We start from the raw sequence: 19,388 nt of genomic DNA, 5'->3' as shown, positions 1-19,388 counted from the left end.
GATGAGCGGCTTTCCCGGCGATGATGCTGGAGCACGCAGCAGCGCTCACCGCTCATCGCCGGGCCATACATACTGGGCGGCTTTGAGCTGAAAGCCACTCAAACTTGATGTTTTGAGTGTCTTTCAGCTCAAAATCGCCCAGTGTGTATGGGCCTTTAGTGTATTTAATTACACCCAACACACCCCTATTTAGCTCTGCCAACCCAGGATGTAACAGTCCACAGATTTAAAACAGTTTGTTAATGGTAAATGTTAAACTTTTTATAGTGTTGCTTAGTTTTTTTTTTAGGCTTATCATCCAAATGTGGGGACCAAGGACTGAGTCAGAGTATGTGTCCCTTCTTTCAGGTTACGGCTCCACGCTGAGACGTTTAGGAAGCTGGGCTAAGGATGAATATAAAAGCAAAAAAAAATATGTCAAGGCCTTAGGAATTGACATTGTGGGTGAGATTTAATAGGATGAGAGATACAGAAAGTGAGAGATTTGGTAAGAAATATCCAATTTTTTAAAGCAGCAATCATTTACACTGCAAACCCAGTTTGATTTTGCTGTGTAAATGATTGCCACTTTAAAAAAAACCTGGAGATTTCTTACCAAATCTCTCACTTTCTGAATCCTATTAAATCTCACCCATTGACTGTGAGGAGTTTGTATATTCTCCCTATACTTGCATGGGTTTACACCGGGTTTCCTACCACAAAATCATATACCGGTAGGTTAATTTGCTCCCAACAAAATTAACCCAAGATAGATTGTAAACTCCACTGGGGCAGGGACTGATGTTAATGTTCAACTATTCTGTATAAAGCACTGCGGAATATGCGTGCGCTATATAAAAAACTGTTAAAAAATAGATCTGGAGGCCATATCTCCAGAAGGATATAAATACATTAGAGACTGTTCAAAGAAGGGCAACTAAAATGGTGCATGGCCTACATCACAAAACGTACCAGGAAAGACTAAAAGATCTTAATATGTAGCAGAGCAGAGAAGGGAAAGGAAAGGGGGGGCATGATAGAAACTTTCAAATATATCAAGGGTTTTAACAAGGTACAGGTGGGAGACATTCTTCACAGGAAGAGGAGCAGCAGAACACGAGGACATGCACTGACACTAGAGGGATGAAGAGTCAGGGGAAATTTGAGGAAAAATTACTTCACAGAAAGGGTAGTGGATAAGTTGAATATCCTCCCATCAGAGGTGGTAGAGGCTTACAAAAAATAAGGATCAAATATGGTTTAAAAAAGGGGCAGACTACATGGGCCAAGTGGTTCTTATTTGCCGTCAAATTCTATGTTTCTATGTTAGGGGGAAAAAAAATATTTTCTGGCATCATCTGAATCCTCAGCTTTCCTGTGGTGGTAAACTGCCCCTCTGAGACAAGGCAGCCTGATTAGTATAACAGAGGGAGTTGCCAAGGGGCAGGTGAGGCAGGTTAAGGGCAGAACAGGATGTGTCTGCAAAATCACATAATCGCAGACCTGCCCCCACTCCACAATGTAGAGATTACAGGTATTGTGGGACAGGGGATAAGGGCCGCATACACATAACTCGTGTTATTGGCCCCCCATCTGTGGGGGACTTGTTTGTGGTGGTAGGGGAGCTGTGGGAGGGTGCAAATATGTAGCGATGCCTGAAGAAATGCCAAACCTCTTCCAGGGGGCTGGGAGCAACACACAATTTTCAGGAGCCTCCCATCCATTCTGGGAGAGTAGGCACGTATGTTGTGTTGTAGTCTGGTTTTGGTATGGGAAGAGTTATGTTGGGAATAACGAAACACAAATACACACAATAAATAATTGTAATTTGAGACTACTCAAAATGTATGATTTGTCACTTAGATTTTTGTTTTGCCAAAATATGTCTTTTCAGTAAATGTGAATTTGTGGTGTTACTTTTACAGTATGGTCCAGCAATAATACAAATGTAAATAATCTAACAAATTAAACATTTTGTTATAGTAGATCCTTGAAAATGTAAATTAATGTTTGTAAGCAATTTAACTGGGTTAAAGTAAGACATCATAGAAATTGGTCGTGTGCTCACAGCAGCAATATGACAGCCTATGGTGCCATGTATACTCACATAGTACCTGTAGTACACTATGGGGTATATTTAATTGATGCCGTATCCATCCCGATGTGCTTTTGCCGGAATGGATCCAGCATCATTATTCAGTCAGCGGCCAAATCTGGATTGATTCTCACACGGCCGGCATGAGTGCAGCAACGGGTGAGTGCAGCAACGGCAGGTGGCGGGAGGCTGGACGGGGCCGGTGAGCATGAAGGGGTTACCTTACTTCTCCATCGGTGCCTCCACCCTGCCCTGTCCCTGTGTCAGTGCTGTCACTCTACCTGTTGTCACTCATCCTGTGTCGCTGCTGTTATTCTCCCTGTGTCCCCGCTGTCACTCTCCCTGAGTCCCCGCTGTTACTCTCCCTGTATCTCTCCTGTCACTCTCCCTGTGTTACTCCTATCACTATCCCTGTCCCTCTGTTACTCTCCCTGTGTCACTGCTGTCACTCTCCCTGTGTCCCTGCTGTCACTCTCCTTGTGTCTCTCCTGTCACTCTCCCTGTGTCACTCGTATCACTATCCCTGTCCCTCTGTCACTCTCCCTGTTATCACTCTCCTTGTGTTGCTGCTGATATTTTCCCTCTGTTGCTGCTGTCACTCACTATTGTTGCTGTCACTCACTGTCCCTGTGTCCCTGCTGTCACTGTGTCCCTGCTGTAACTGTCCCAAGGTCCCTGAATCTTGGCTTATTTCTTGTTTTATAATGTGAATTGTGGCTTATTCTGAGTAAATTTTGACTTATTTTGTGTGGCATAATGTGAATTTGGGCTCATTCTGTGTGGTATAATGTGAATTTTGAATCATTCTGTGCGGCATAATGTGCATTTTGGCTCATTTGAAATTAATTTTGGCTCATTGCTTGTGACATAATGTGAATTTTAACTCATTCTGAGTAAATATTGGCTTATTTTGTGTGGCATAATGTAAATTTTTAATCATTCCATGTGGCATATGGCAAGGGTACTATATAGTATAAGGAGTCATACTATTGTGGTGCATAATGTGTATAAGTGGTAAATAGTGTGGTACACTACACATAAGGTCACACCACATTTTGAGTGGCCACACCCCCTTTTCTAAACTACCTAAAGCTTTACCTTTTCCCCACCCCCATTTCAAAATTTCCACTTCAACCACTATCATTGGCTGTATGTAAAGAAAACTTACTTCATATATTTTCCTTTGTCTCATAAGCCTGACATGCCCAGAATATATAAAGACCGATTTAGAAGTATGATATCAGTATCTGCAAGGCTTTTGTATGGCATATATCCTTATACAATCCAAGATGCCCTTTTATATGTATTGACCTTGGTTTCTCTCACTAATAATGAAGGGATTTGTGTTTTGAAAATCTTGAATTCTTATAAAATTGTCTTTCCAACATCTGAATGTATCCTCACTGGAAATGACAAAAGATACATTATTTAGAGTAAAATATAGAAGAGTAGGATTGTTTCCTCCATTACTTAGCTATGCAATGTGCCTCACTTATTAGTGGTCAATTAGTGTGTGTGAGTGTATGAGGCTTAGCCTAAAACTGTAATCATGGCATTTTATTCTGTGTAGTAATTAATGTACTTTTTAATCCTTTTGTTCCCTTGTCTATCTCTTTATTTATATTTTTTAGATTAAGATCATACAATACAAATACATATCCAAACTCCAGTAGACAAACATAAAAGACTTACAATACATACATTTACAGTGCTACGTGTTGCTAAGTACATTCATCAAAAGACAAAACAGTGTTTATACAGACAGGGATAAGAGATTATTTGTAACTCTATACTCTATGTTTCTTAGTCATTTTATTTCGTCGATTTTAATCAATGCATTTTGATTTGGGACATAACTCCACATTTTATTTTATACCCTCACTTCTTCACATACTGTATATCTTTCCTCTTCCCCCAACTAGTTTCGCCATTGCATGTCCTCTCCCCAGCCATTCCATTTCCTCCTGATCTTAGCTGAGTGCCCAGTACCAAGCATGGTTTTAATGGTTTGGGATTTGTCTGGTAATTTCTCTTGTTTCCATAATTGTGCAATAGATGTTCTAGCTGCTATAAGTATCTGTGCTAGTAGATATTTAAATTTACTAGGGATCTCTGGGGGAAAGACATGCGACAACTTCCCCTGTGGGGTCAACGGTATACTCTTTCCCAGGGTATGGAGGATAAGATCTATGTCTCTCCAGAACAAGGATAGATTTTTACATCACCAGAATATATGTACTGTATCTCCAGTCTCTTCTCTACACGGATCCGATATGATTTCCCGGCGGTCGGGATCCCGGCGGTCGGAATCCCGACACTGGAATCCCGACCGCCGAAATCCCGACAAGGGGGGGACATGGATCGCCCCCCCTTGCGGGCTCGCTGCGCTCGCCACGCAGCGGGCCCGGTGCCTCGCTACGCTCGGCACGCTATTTTATTCTCCCTCCATGGGTGTCGTGGACACCCACGGAGGGAGAAAGTTTCGGGATTTCGGCGGTCGGGATTCCAGTGTCGGGATTCCGACCGCCGGGATCCCGACCGCCGGGAAATTAACCGCATCCCCTCTACACATCCGGCTGGGTAAAATGTATGTATTTTAGCAGGGGTCAGATACAGTAGATATTCTTCATGTATCTCTCGATATGGAGGTTTGACCTTGACATCCCCCAGACATCTATAAATAATCTGGACCAATGTTCTTCCTCTAATGAGAATCCCAGTTCCAATTCCCATTTTAATTGTTGAATGGTTTTATTTATATTGTTTCCTTTAGGATTATTTTAAACCATCTCGCACTTTCTCCCCTTTCCCTAGATAGACTTATTTGAGCTATTATTTCTTTATTTATTGTATCCGCTATTACTAGATCATAAGAGAAAGTTTTTAACCAATATCTGATTTGCAAATATTTATAAGTCAGCTGTTTTTATACTAAACTTTTCTTTAATTTGGGTGAAAGACAATAAGTCTCCATCTATGTATAGATCCTTTATAGTTTTAATCCCCATGTCTTTCCAGTTGTTTAAGTTTATATTCAGGATTATTTTCATAACTGAGTCCAGTGTTATATACACAATTGGAATTTGAGACAACCCCTGTTTTTTCATACAGATTTCCCATGCCTTCAGCATATCTCTGTTTGCCCTTAATGTTAAATCTGACAGTCCCCTATATTGGATTGGTAACCAAATTATATCCTTTAATGGAATATCTCCTGATAGGATTTCTTCCATTCTTACACCAGGTTTTGGGTTGTCTACTTCATTCCAATCTCTAATGTAATTCAAAAAGGCTGCGATTTGATATAATTCCAGGTCTGGGAGCTCCATCCCTCTCTTTATTTTGGGGAGTGTCAAATATTTTTTTTGCTATTTTTGGTCTGGTATTTTTCCATACATACCGATTAAATTCTGAGGTAAACCTCTGTATCCAGTATTTAGGAAGGAGTCTGGGTATCACCCTAAAAGATATATTATTTTTGGAAGACAGAGCATTTTCAAGCCCGCAATCCGGCCTACGTACGTTTTTTCATGGTTCATCTAATCCTTCATTTTTTCCCTAAAGGAGTGAAGCAAAGGTCTATAATTATATTCCAAAAGATCTTTTCCCTTGTTACTAACTGTACTCCCATACATAATATCTGTGTTTTAGTCTCATTTAATTTATAATAAAATACATATGAGAATTCTTTAAATACTGTCCCTATATTTATCAAGGACCTTTCTGGGTTTGTCAGGAAGAGAAGGACATCGTCAGCAAATAACAGTATCTTTTTTTATTACAGGGCCTTGGATATCTTCTGTTTTTCTTATTGTTTCGGCCAATGGTTCTATTGCAAGGACAAAGATAATTGAGGATAGGGGGCACCCCTGTTTTGTTCCGTTAGATACCTGAAATGTCCTTGAAAAAATAAACATTACAAAGACATAGGCAGTTGGAGCTGAATAAAGAGCCATAATTGCTGATAGGAATTCCCTGTTTAATCCATATTTCTGGAGGGCCATTTCCATGTACCCCCTGTGAAGCCTGTCAAAGGCTTTCTCTCCGTCAACTGACATTACTAAAAGAGGTTCTTTAAGAGCAAAAATGTTCCATTATATTAATCGTTCTTAATACTATTCTCCATGTGCGTGTTCATTCACAGGACTCCAACTATGGCATTACCCTGTATATTATATGCTGTAATCCTACTCCGGTACACGCAGGTGTGTAGTGACCTGGTACATTGTGCTGGTATGCTGCTGGATTATATTAGAGGCATGCCAGTCTGAGTACGAGGTCACAGTGTGTGGGAACAGCTGGAGAAGTGTTTTGTCATAGCAGAGGAAGAGGCAATGGATATGGGGCTCCTGGATACCCCAGCATGGTAAGATCAGTGTTGCAGGGTGGATTGCAAAGAGGCACCATCTGCAATAGCTTCTCCGCCGTAGAGAAGAAGCTGCTCAGGGTTCTATACTGGGGGAGGCTAACCCCAAAGTGAAGGAAGTGGGGCCCATAAGCCAGGCACCCAAGGAGGAGCTGCATTACACCTTCCCTTTTTGATGTGGAAGATGAAGAACTATTAACCTGCTGCCAGGGGATCTATGAGGACTGTGTCCAAGAGGAGATCACCATGGTTGGTGGAGTACTGTCCCACTTCCTGACCACAAGCATACCAGTCACAGATGATGTCTTTGCTCCAGGCTGCCCAGCATATTTAGCTGGAGAAGGAACACCGCAAAGAACTGGTAATGGCAGCTCCAGTTATTTCACTGAGGGAGGCTCAGGTGAAAATGCTGTATGTATACCCTGCTACCTTAACCACATAGGAAGGTTAGGAATTGTTCCCATTTAGCTGCTTAGAAAATTAACAGTTGCAATCAGAATGCTGGTATGTACCCTGAGATTTACAAAGGACACAGATAGCAAAGACTATTAACATAATGTCACCGATAAACTAGAAAGAGAACGGTTACCCTAATACCCCTGAAGTGCTGTAGAATGTAACTATGTGAAAGGTGATGTGCCTGTTTTAATCAAGATCCACTCAAGTACAGATGAAGTGGATGTCAGGAGACACCGCTTGCCACCCCTTCTCTCATCCCATGGAGAAGGAACTGCACAGGCTCTGCGGGCTCCAGCCCCCTGCAGTCCACAGAGCCTGAAGAAGTTATCGAGGTAATCCTAGAAGCTTCCACAATTAAAACTCTGAGTGGTACCCCACCAGCTACCAAGCTCACAGGGCTGGTGGGGAAGGAGGTTATCCAGGAGGAGGAGTGAGCAGATGGAGCTGCAGGTGAGATGCTAGCTTTTGAGGGGGAGCGCTGGCACAGGACCACCCTGAGCTGCTGACTCCCCTGCAGCCACCAGCAGAATTGTTCCTGATGGAGGGTCCTTCCTCTGCCCTGGGCATTGGGACCACATGCTGTACTGAAATTTGCCATACCCCTATATGGATTTTGAGGAAGTAAGGACTGGACAGAGTGGCGGAAGTGCCAGGGGCAGAACCCCCACATTGGCCTGCCTTTAGGTAGCTGTTCTTTGTCCAAGAGGGAAAGGTGGAAAGTACTCCCTGCCCTATTGAGCCAGAGGCAAAGGTTAGTACATATTAGTACACCCAATAGATGTGCCGAGTGAAAAAGTTTACAGTGTTGCAGAGTGGGGATACCCAACATCTGATGTAGGGGAAGTGCTAAATCCCCTTTTGGTTAAATTGGATAACTTATACTGTAATACTATCCGTTCTAGTTCCCTAAACCAGCCGCCTCTTACAAGATGGTTTTGGAATGATGTCTCTCTGTGGGACTCCATACACAAGATTCTCTGCTCTGCATCCCACAGATCCTGGTTGTTAATGGTTCCTGAACACTTGGGAACAAGGAGTAAAAAGTAGAGGGAGGAATGTGAAAGTATGAGGCTTAGGGTAAAACTGTAGTTATGGCAATTTTTCTGTGTAGTGACTAATATACCCTTCTGTTCTCTTGTCTCTCTGGCCAGTGTCACTATTCTCCATGTGCGTGTTCATTCACAGGACTCCAACTATGGCATAACCCTGTTTATTATATGCTGTAATCCTACTCTGGTACATACAGGTGTGTGGGAACCTGGTACATTGTGCTGGCATGCTGCTGGGTTATATTATAGGCATGCCAGTTTGTGTATGAGGTCACCTGGCATGTACATAGAAGATCTTGGGATGTACATAGAACATATCAGTAGGATGCCTGCTGTAACCAGCTCTTATCCTTATTTGGTCATGCATGAAGTATACTTGAAGAAATATAAAATCTCACCAAAAGGACACCTCCACAGGGGATACTTAGGATATAAACTAATTATTTACCATTGTTCATACCATTTGCCTCTCTTTGTTGCTCTCTGGACTGTAACAGACATTGTGGAGCCTAACACAGCAGGTGGGCAGCAGGAGGGGACAGCTGTGGGAGGTACAGATGGAGCCAGCCTCTTCCATCCAGGGGCTGGTGGTCAGATCGCCAACCGCCAGCCCCCGCTAGCTGCCCCCAGGGTCCCCCCTGCCGGTCCCCGGCGCGGTCTCCCACCTCCCCGCTCCCCCTAACTCTGCCCATCTTCCTGGAGTGGAGACGGGCAGGGTTCACGTCCCACGCCGCAAGGCAACTCGGACGTGTGTGTGGGACACTAGCGCGTCGCTTTCAGATGGAGCGCCACCTCGCCAGCGTGGGCAATCTGGCGAGCCCCAACACTGGCTGAGAGGTGCTCCATCTGTAGGAGGGAGAGACCTGATATCTGAACCCACCAATCAGGTAGCTGTGCAACTCCCCCAGGTGAGCGCAGCATTATGGGAATTTAGAAAGTTTCAAAGGAGCTTGCGTAGGTCGTCTCCTCATGATAGTCAATGACCAGGGCTAAGGGATAATTCTTTGCCTAGGTATCTTGTGGAATGCATCATCCCCCCTTGGTGAGCTCAACTACTCTCCCGTGTGGAGCATCCAGTGTTGTGTGGACTTATACAGATTTCCTGCACTATCACAGCTTTTTGGAATATGTGATAGGGCTGCGGTGGGAATCCCTGTGGAATTGGGAGGACTAATCTGCTATCACTGCTGTGTGGAGCTACTGACCTGGATGATTGGTGGGCAGGCCAATATCACTGGCCAATGATATACTAACAACCTCTTATTATTAATGTAATGATCGCATAGTGCATTTGCACCCTCTCTCTCTGTGTAAACCATTTTATTATCAGCAGATGGCACCTTTCATTACTGAGGGTGTGCAATTTAGAGCCACTTTTCCCTACATAGCTGGGGGCAAACCTGGTGCCCATTGCGGTGCTCACCTGTTGTGAATAATAGTGCCCATTAAATTAATTTGACATGTGCATTTACATTGCTTAAATGTGAGTGGATTATGTGAAAATAAATAACCTCCCCTCTAGCCCCATTCTAGCCATATAACACATTCTCTATTAAGTCCACTGACTGCCTGTAACATATAGAATCATTTTCAAGATTAACTTACTGAGTTTCAAAGCTCTACATGACCAAGGCCCAATGGCCCAATGTACCTGAAGCCGCTTCTGATTTCATTCTGTCCCAGTGGACTACTGCAACCTGTAGATGAAGGAATTTTAGCAGAATCTCCCATAATTCATCTGGGGGTCGAGCTTTTAGCCATGCGGCTCCGACTCTAAGGAACTTACTTCACCACAGTTTAAGAGACTCCCACTCTAGAATCCTTCAAAAACAGACTCAAGACTTTCCTGTTTACTCAAGCATTTCCATAATTCCTTTAAATACAATAGCTTTTCTGTATTTCATTGTTCCTGTACTGTATTACATTCATTCTATCTGTTAAGCACATTGAGTCCTATTGGAGAAAGGGCACTATATATACAATACAATTATTATTATATTTTTTATATTAAAAAGTAATAGTAAAATGTGACAAATTCGCAGATCCTTGTTAAATGTTCCAGGTGCCATAGGCTAATACACATGTATCTCCCCTTGTAATGCTGCTAAACACACTGATATAAGTCCTCAGGGACTCACCGGTCATTCTACCATGTGCATTTAACAAAGGTTATACAACTGGCATGTAGGTTCTAATGCAGGGCTGGCAACACCGGCCCTCCAGATGTTGATGAACTACACATCCCAGGATGCTTTGCATTAGTTTTGCTATGTGGCCATGCTGAAACTGATACAAGGCATGCTGGGATGTGTAGTTCATCAACATCTGGAGGGCCGGTGTTGCCCAGCCCTGTTCTAATGCATCTGGCATGTGAAGGAGACTTTGGCTTTAGGCTTTAGTCTGCTAGCTAATGGTGAGCAACCATCGAATGATTTCTCCTCCATGCATCAGCATGAGAGTGGATGTGTATGAGAATGTATCTACTTGCATGCTAGTGCCGGGATTCACTCAGCGGGGGCGTTTGGGAGGGCAGTGCTTATAGTATACGCTGCCTAGCTAACAGGTCTGAATCAGGCGCATAGTCAGGGGCGCAACTAGAACTTTGTGGGCCCTATAGCAATTTTTTTTAAGGGCCCCCCAAGTTAGGTCTACAGAGTGTCTATCGCTTTGACACCAGCCCACAAAACTCTATGGGTCCCAGCAGTGGCGTAACTAAAGGGCCGCAGCCCCCGCGGTGGCGGGGAGGCGCCGGGGGTCTGCGGGCGCTGTTGTTTCTTCGCCAGCTCCCCACTGCTTGTGGGTGCAGCGGGGAGCTGGCAGGGGGGTCCGTGCGGCGCGGGGGTACCTGTGGTCAGGGACTCGGGAGAGCCTGGAGGTCCCTGCGGCGCTGATTATGAGTTGTCGGGGTCCCTGCAGCGAAGTAGAAATACTGCGCTACCGCCGTGCGGCGGCGCGGGAAGCACTTCTGACTCTGAAAACACTGGCCAAGGCCGCACACTAATTGGCTGAGATTCAGCCAATCAGCATGCGCCCAGTGTTTTCAGAGTCAGAAGTGCTTCCCGCGCCACCGCACGGCGGTAGCGCAGTATTTCCACTTCGCTGCAGGGACCCCGGCAACTCATAATCAGCGCCGCAGGGACCTCCAGACTCTCCCGAGTCCCTGACCACAGGTACCCCCGCGCCGCACGGACCCCCCCTGCCAGCTCCCCGGGGGGGGGGGTCTTGTCTTTTAACGGGGGGGGGGGGGGACGATATTGTCCCGGCGGGGGGGAGCAAAATTTTCTGTTACGCCACTGGGTCCCAGGCAGTAAAGGAGGTGGGACTGTGTAGGTGCTTCTGCCCACCATACTGTGCCGTTCTCATACATACATACATATATACATACTGTGCAGTTCTCATACATACATACATACATACTGTGCCGTTCTCATACTGTACATACATACAAACATACTGTGCAGTTCTCATACATACATACATACATACTGTGCAGTTCTCATACATACATACATACATACATACTGTGCAGTTCTCATACATACATACATATATACATACTGTGCAGCTCTCATACATACATACATACTGTGCAGTTCTCATACATACATACAGTACATACATACATACTGTGCCATTCTCATACATACATACATACATATATACATACTGTGCAGCTCTCATACATACATACTGTACAGCTCTCATACATACATACATACATACATACATACATACTGTGCAGTTCTCATACATACATACAGTACAGACATACATACTGTGCCGTTCTCATACATACATACATACATACTGTGCAGTTCTCATACATACATACAGTACAGACATACATACTGTGCCGTTCTCATACATACATACATACATATATACATACTGTGCAGCTCTCATACATACATACATACTGTACAGCTCTCATACATACATACATACATACATACATACATACATACTGTGCCGTTCTCATACTGTACATACATACATTTATACATACTGTGCAGCTCTCATCATAGGCGTGCGCACGGGGGGTGGCAGGGGTGCACAGGCACCTCCTTATGACCGGCACACACACCCCCCCTCACAATTGCAAGCAAAATGTATTACGCTAATGTACTGGAGGTCCCTGCGGCGCTGATTACTTCCCACAGACAGGGCTCCAAACAGACACACGCCGGGCGCCAGGCTTAAAGAGCACATAAAGCTCCAGCCTCAGGGGTGTGGCATGGCTGGCAAACTGTAAAGCTGCAGTGGAGGAGCTCCCGGGCCCATACCCCTGCCCTGTGGAACTTCCCCCTCTCCAGTGGCTCCTACTTTCCTCCCGAAGCCTCACCCGACTCCCTCTCTACCAGCAGCTTCCTCCGACGCTTGCCGCAGAGCCGGGGGGACCATTTACCTGGTTGCGGCCTACCTTCTTTAAGGAGCCGTGGCCTCGATTTCTCCTACTGGCCGGCCACTGAGCTCCGTGGCGGCTCCCGGCGGCGTTTCATCACCGCATCGCTCCCGCAGCTTTGGAGGACCGCTCCTGCTGTGCCATCACTATGGGGGAGCCCATGGCCGCCAGCACCTGCTGCCTGCTCCTGCAGGGGTGAGCCCATGCAAAGGCCCCTCTCCTTCCTCCCGACAGATGATGGGCACCTTGGTGCTCCCTCCCCATCTCTTTCATTCCCACACCTCTGCAGCCATTGGAAAGTCCCCTGCTTTAAAGCTTCAGCCTCCAGAGTCCGCAACTATTCACCCACTAACTGGCAGTGCCAGTCAAGTGCGCACGGTAGGCAGCAGTAGTGAACACAGTAGTGAAAACATAGCAACAAGCATGAAATCCCCTTGGCAGAGCATGTTATCATCTGCATCAACAAGCATGTAATCCCCTGTGGCAAGGAGCATGAAGCCCCTGGCATGAAGCTCCTGGCGTTGTGAAAGAATCTCCTAGCAATGAGCATGTGGGTAAGTGGCACTTATATGGCATAATATGTATTGGGCATCACCGGTGTGTGGCGTCATGTGTAATGGGTATTATGGTGTGTGGTGTCATGTGTAATAGGCATTACGGAGTGTAGCGTCATGTGTAATGGGCATCACGGTGTGTGGCGCCATGTGTAATGGGCATTAGTGTGTGGTGTCATATGTAATGGGTATTACGGTGTATTGCATCATGTGTAATGGGCATTACGGTGTGTGACATCATGTGTAATGGGCAATAACCGTGTAAATTTTTGCAGCATGCACTGTCCCTATTTCTGGTGTATGGTGGGAATGATTAATTTTGAAGCCCATATACATAAATAACTCACCTATTTAGTTTGCACTGATGGCCAGTAGGCGGTGATAGACACTCCCAGTAGGTGATGATGACACGCCCCTCCAGTGGTGCACCCCCTAAGAAAATGGGCTGCGCACGCCTATGGCTCTCATACATATATAAATACATACGTACTGTGCAGCTCACATACATACATACATCCACTATTTCCATAAACCCCCACCAGCCTACCCCTAGCGGCACCAAACTTATTGCTGACCGAGTTGTGTTGGAGGTTTGAGATTCATAAAAATCCTGATGTTGCCTGCTGCGGGGAACATGCGTGTGAGCAGGAGCCTAGGGCATTTGGAATGCCTAGGGGCATCAGCAGCTTCTGCTGATTAAAATGATATGCAGCATGCCTATATTTTGTTTGTGAGTGAGGCTGTATCTGCATATGAAATAGTGTAATCATGGAAATCACTGTAACATAGCATTCTGTATACAGGTACAGCCACAGTCGCACACAGAATATAGGCATGCTGCAAATCATTTTACTCATCGGAAGCTCCTTGTGTTTCATGATCACATAACAAAGCAAAAAAGGCACCCAAAGTTAGCAGAACAAGCCAGGAGCTACATGGCCTATTGAGGCAAGATGTATGAGGAAATATCTGTATCCAAGCAGAGGCAGAGGTCACAGTGTTAGTGGCAGTGCGAGTGCTGTCTGTGGGTGGGTTGGTTGTGCAATAGTGTTCGGGAAATATGTGTGTGTCATGTATAAATGCATTAATAATGTGCGACATGTGTAACAGGCATTATGTGTGTCATGTGTATAAGGGCATTAACAATGTTCAACATATGTGTAATGGCCATTATGTGTGTCATGTGTATAAGGGCATTAATAATGTGCAACATATGTGTAAGGGGCATTATTTGTGTCATTATGTGTATGAAGGGCATTAATAAAGGTTGGCATAATGTGTAAGGGGCATTATGGTTATAAGGACATTAATAATGTGTGTCATGTGTAAGGGGCATTACTGTTTTGTATTATCAGGGGTGCCGAGAGAAAGGGGTAGGGGGTACAAATTACCCAGGCCAAAGTCTGATGGAAGGGCCCAGTGGGGGCCCCCTCCCCTCAAGTGACAGCAGCCCCCTCAAGTGACAGCAGCAGCTGTAGCTCTTCTCCTCTGCCCAGCACACACTGCTTTGTGCTGGGTTGTAGTGTGGCCATGGAGGTACTTAAAATACAATATTTTCTCAGGATTTTTTTCTAAGGGTATAATGTGAATAATGTACATAAGGTAAAGTGGTACTACTGTGTGATGTAACGTGAATAAGGGACACCATTGCATGATATAATGTGAATAAAGTGGCACTACTGTGTGGCATAATTTGAATTGGGGGTACTATTGGGTGGCCATGCCCCTTCTCAGCAAGAACACACCCCTCTTTGGGCTGCGCACCAAATGTGTGCACTGTTTCTATTTAAAATATTGCGGGTAGGAGCACCAAAATGATGACTGCTATGATGAGGGTTGATGGTGCTGGGAAAGGGGAGCATGGTCAGAGGCGGAACTAGTGGCGGTGTTAGGGGGCACCAGCCAAAATTTTGCCTAAGGCGTCATTTAGGCTAGGGCCGGCTCTGAGCAGGAGGGGCACCTCCGCTGGCATCGGCAGACGAAGGTGTTGCTGACGTCGGCAGTGGGGCGCTTGTTCTGTTGGAGGTAAAGTTTGGTACCCGCTTCCTGATTCCGTCACAGCGCCAGCCAGCTCCTCTATGGTGCTTGCGGGGGGAAGCTTCATCTTGCAATTCAAAGTGCATGACTGCATGTCATCATTCCTCCGACTCTGTCCGGCAAGCGCGGCACACACACCCTCCCCCTGGCTCTTTACTCTTTGCACAGCACTAGCTACTTATAAGGGGGCCATGGTGGCTCTTTTAAATAGTATTACAATTACTAAGCAGCATGGTCCCTATGCAAGGAAATGCTTTCTGTCCATGGGGCCGGGGCCCCCCAGTTGCTGGGCCCCATTGCAACTGCACCCTCGGAAGTTCCGCCACTGTTAGTTGCTGAAAGTGACTTGAAGACAAGAGACAAGGGGGTTGATTCTGGTTGACTCGGTAAGCTCCAAAGCTCATGGCTTACCGAGTCCTTGTAAAGCCGCCCCGACTCCCCAGCGAATGCATGCCCCCCGTCACCTTTTGTAGCGAAGACACAAAGACCAACTATAAGTTAGTGGAGACTGACTTATATTTGCAAGCACCGAGACAGCGGCTGGCTGATGTCATGTGACACCTCATCCCGCCTGCAATTCCATGGGAATGCCGTGTTTCCCATGGGTGACACCCAACTTTGCAGCCCCACCCCCCTGGCCCGCATCATTCCATGTGAACGGCCCAGCGACATTGCAAATCGCCACGGCCATTCGCAGTTGGGATTTGAGCCTGTGCAAAAATGCGCAGGCGGAAACCCCGACTATAGGGGTAGGGCCGAATTCGGTTTGATGTGAGCAATCCAGAATTGGCCCCAAGATGCAATACCAGCAAGGATTGTGCAGGCATCTATAATGCAAGTTTATGGGACATGCAACAGGTCGCAGAGATATAATGGGATATGCAGTTAATTATAATTAGATAAAATACTATAAAAGAAGCGACGGAGGTGGGGGTTGGGAGAATGTCATGAATCAGGTGATGAGTTTTTTGGGAAAGGGTGCATGCGGGGGCCTGGCACAGCTACTGAGGTTTACAGTATCATTTTTTGCACTAGTGTTTTCAAGTTTTTTTTATTGAGGTCATCCTGGATTTGCCCATAGTCCTAAATCCCCCTGACCTGTCTCTGGCCCTGCATCCCATACTAAACTTGAGCTTGCCTGCCACTGATTTTCCTCTCCATGCAGTTACTTTACATTTTATGCACAATAAGACCTTCCTACAGTATGTTCGGGATCAGTATGAAATCCCGGGGGTCGGAATCCCTACCGCCGCAATGCCGACAATAAGGAGGGCTGTGGATTGCCCCCCTTGCGGGCTCGCTACGCTTGGAACACTATTTAATTTATGTCCACGACACCCATAGAGGGACAAAGTGCCGGCATTGCGGCGGTCGGGATTCCGGCGTCGGTATTTCGACCCCCAGGATTCCGACCGCTTGGGATTTTGACCGCATCCCGTATGTTCACGTCTAAACTCGGCTCATGATGCACAGACGACAGGTAATAGTGGAGATTAACGTTCTGCTTATCTTACACATTATTTAAAGAAAAATATAAATCATTTGTTGTTGAAACATTATAAACATGTCAGCAATGGGGCGTAATCTCTTACACATATTTATTTTATTAATATCTGCATGTGAGCCAATGTATACATTATATAAAGTAAAACAAGCAAAATGTGTTTACATGAACGAAAAAACTGTTTAATAATAGAAATTAAATGATTTCATGGTACATGGAGGAGTGACAATGTGTGTATTTTACAGTGTGTACGCTCCCATGGAAACACGCAAACTCCAAAGATGCAAAGTGTTTATGCAAATACAATGTAATTTACACGATCCAATTATTTGTGAAATAGGTAATCTGAAACGCATGGTTTTCCAGGACAAAGAGAAAGTTATCTTTCACCAGTAGGTGGCGCTGTTCAGGTCAACAGATCCAACGTGTCTAATAACTAGAAGCACTCTCATGTACATACATACACTGTGACTGTCCCTCCTCCTCTAGCAGAGCACGGGGCAGCCATTCCAGAGGCTGGGGAGAGACAGTGCCTCTTCTAGGTCCCTTTTCCCCTTCTATCCAGGAGGACAACAATTCAGCAACTTACAGAAATACATTGTTGGGAGGAAAGCCCAGGAACGCAGTGATCAGGGAAGGGAGAACTGTTGAGAAGAATCCATTCAGTACTTTGTTACCTGACTTGCTCTATAGAGCCCTGTATAGAGCCCTGTCAGGACTCTGGAGGCTGCTGGAGGAGTTTTTGAATTACAATACCTATGTATCTTTGTCATTTGCCTGCAAAGCACAAGCGGATGTGAAGGAGCAAAGGTGCTGTTGTTATCTATGAGCTATACCTCTGGCTGGTCCCTGCATCACTGTTTGTTTTCCTGCTATTGGACATACAAGACTGGAGTTTCCTTGATGTGTACAGTGCGATGGATGTGAGATTTTACCCACCACCAGCACAGTCCGCTGCAGCTCCTGACACCCCCTGTTTGGGACCTTCCCCTTGTTTGGACCCCTACTATTGTAACAAGGTGATTTCATGCGTTTGTTATTTAATTCACTTGCTTGCTGTCCCTCCGCCCTGCTTCTCTTTCCCCATGCATGCACACAAAGCAATGCACTGTGTCCTTACTTACTAGCATCCCTTCCCTGCTTCTGATACTGCGATCTAATTGCCTGCCTTGGACTTCATAGTAGATGTGCTGGAAGCTCTGTGCATAGGCTGGAATGGGGGAACACACTTTCTCCAAACCTAATGAGCAGGGTTCTGTCCTGTGACATTTGCCTTGGTCTGTGCTCACAGATCACCTATGGACAGTGGTTTTATTTACTGCTGGATTTGTTATCACAGGAAACATTGTTGCTTTTGTGCTGCCATTGTTGTATTATACTCTATAAAGATGACCTTGAAGTATTGTTTACAATAGAAGACTAGTTGTTTATTGTTCTCGTAATCACGTGTCTTCTGGTGATTCAGTGATTACTTGATGTTTATACAACAAAACCATTGATGCTTACAAGTTTTATAGTGAGCATGCATTGTGCTTGCTGTAATAATTATGCTCCCTTTGCAACATCATTGCTGGCAGTGTATACATGAGCCTGGGCATGGGACTAGCTTGTTGTGTTACCTATTTAATATCATTTTATCCAGTAGTCGGGGTTGCCACCATGGGACTGGAGTTGCTTAGAGTTTTGGAAGTCTAGAGTTTATATTATTTAATGTCTGGGGTTAAATTACTACAAGCTGCACAGTGGCAGCAGGCGATGCTATGCATGAATTACACTCCACTGCACTGATGTGATGAGGGCTGTGTGCATGAATAAAAATAGCTTGTTTAGCACAAAACACTTACACGACAAAGGCAACCTTCCAGACTCACAACTGTGCCAGGGAAAGTGGCTGTCATTAAAAGTTTGGCATTGCTGGTCCTTCTAAATGGACTTGCTACTGTTCACATGTCATTCACTGAAATGGCTGTAGAAAAATTGTGTTGAATTCTTTTCAATATTGCTACAAACCCCTCATTGAAAAGAATTCATACAGTATCTGGTCTTAGTTAACACAAGGATGAAGCTGTGTACTGGTATTGCTGTATTATAGCTGGACATTACAGAGTACATTAGCCCCAGCGCAATCCTGCATCTCCGATGATCCACACTGTATCCACTTGCAAAGGTTTAGGTAATTAACCCTAGTAATTAGTTTTCTGTTATTGCAAATGATTGTGATGTCGGATAAAGGCTAGTGGCTCTCGGCACAGTTTTGTGCATTAAAACACATTTGGAGGCAATGCATTACACTTTGACCATGGTCATTATTTTACTTTGTTCATAAAACACCCTTGTCATATAGTCAATGTATTTTTTTTATGAATGTGTTTAAATATAAAAAAAAAGTCTTGTAGTGTAATTAAGGCCATTAATATTAGTCTGTAAAAGCTATGTAATCAGTGTGAGCAAGTAATAAGTACTATGCATACATCAAGCTAGTTTTAATCATTTCTTGCAAACATGAGTTAAGACTGGCTATACTTCATTTACACTCCAACGGTACACATTATGCCGTATGAAAAAGGCTTTTGTATACAGGTATCAATATTATCGTAACAAATGTCAATTTCATAAAATCTAGGACCAGTAAGTACAATTATGCATTATGCGAATGTTATTTTACTACACTATACATGTGTTTTAGTACATTATTGTCTGCACAGCTAGTAAATAAAGATATTTTATTACATGTTTACAGTGGTTGCTTATAAACATACAGTAGTGTTGGACTCTTGGTAAATATTAATGACTTTTCAGCTACCGTAAACACAACATACATTTGTTAGTAGCAAATTAGACTTTTTATATATAAAAACATACAGATACTCCATACAGCACACACTAACAGCACACATACTTTGTTTAGTAGTATGTTATGTACTTTTGTTCAAACCCCCCCCC

At 44.7% G+C, this 19,388-nt stretch overlaps 1 protein-coding gene across 4 annotated transcripts in view; it reads left to right on the top strand.

The window, feature by feature from the left end:
* Positions 1-16,896: 16,896 nt before the first annotated feature.
* The window catches only part of TOX (thymocyte selection associated high mobility group box), a 228,123-nt gene continuing 225,631 nt past the window's right edge, over positions 16,897-19,388 (top strand). For 3 of the 4 annotated variants that reach the window (XM_083187144.1, XM_083187142.1, XM_083187143.1), the window contains exon 1: positions 16,897-17,464. In XM_083187144.1, the coding sequence (XP_083043270.1) occupies positions 17,363-17,464 (102 nt within the window). In that variant the 5' untranslated portion in view covers positions 16,897-17,362. Of the gene's footprint in view, positions 17,465-18,598; positions 18,619-19,388 lie in introns of those variants that run through there. The other variant, XM_083187145.1, reaches the window with a different exon arrangement.

Source organism: Crinia signifera, chromosome 5 (genome assembly GCF_055691185.1).
Source record: "Crinia signifera chromosome 5, ASM5569118v1, whole genome shotgun sequence".
NCBI classification, from domain to species: domain Eukaryota; kingdom Metazoa; phylum Chordata; class Amphibia; order Anura; family Myobatrachidae; genus Crinia; species Crinia signifera.
This window is presented reverse-complemented; position numbering and strand designations above follow the sequence as displayed.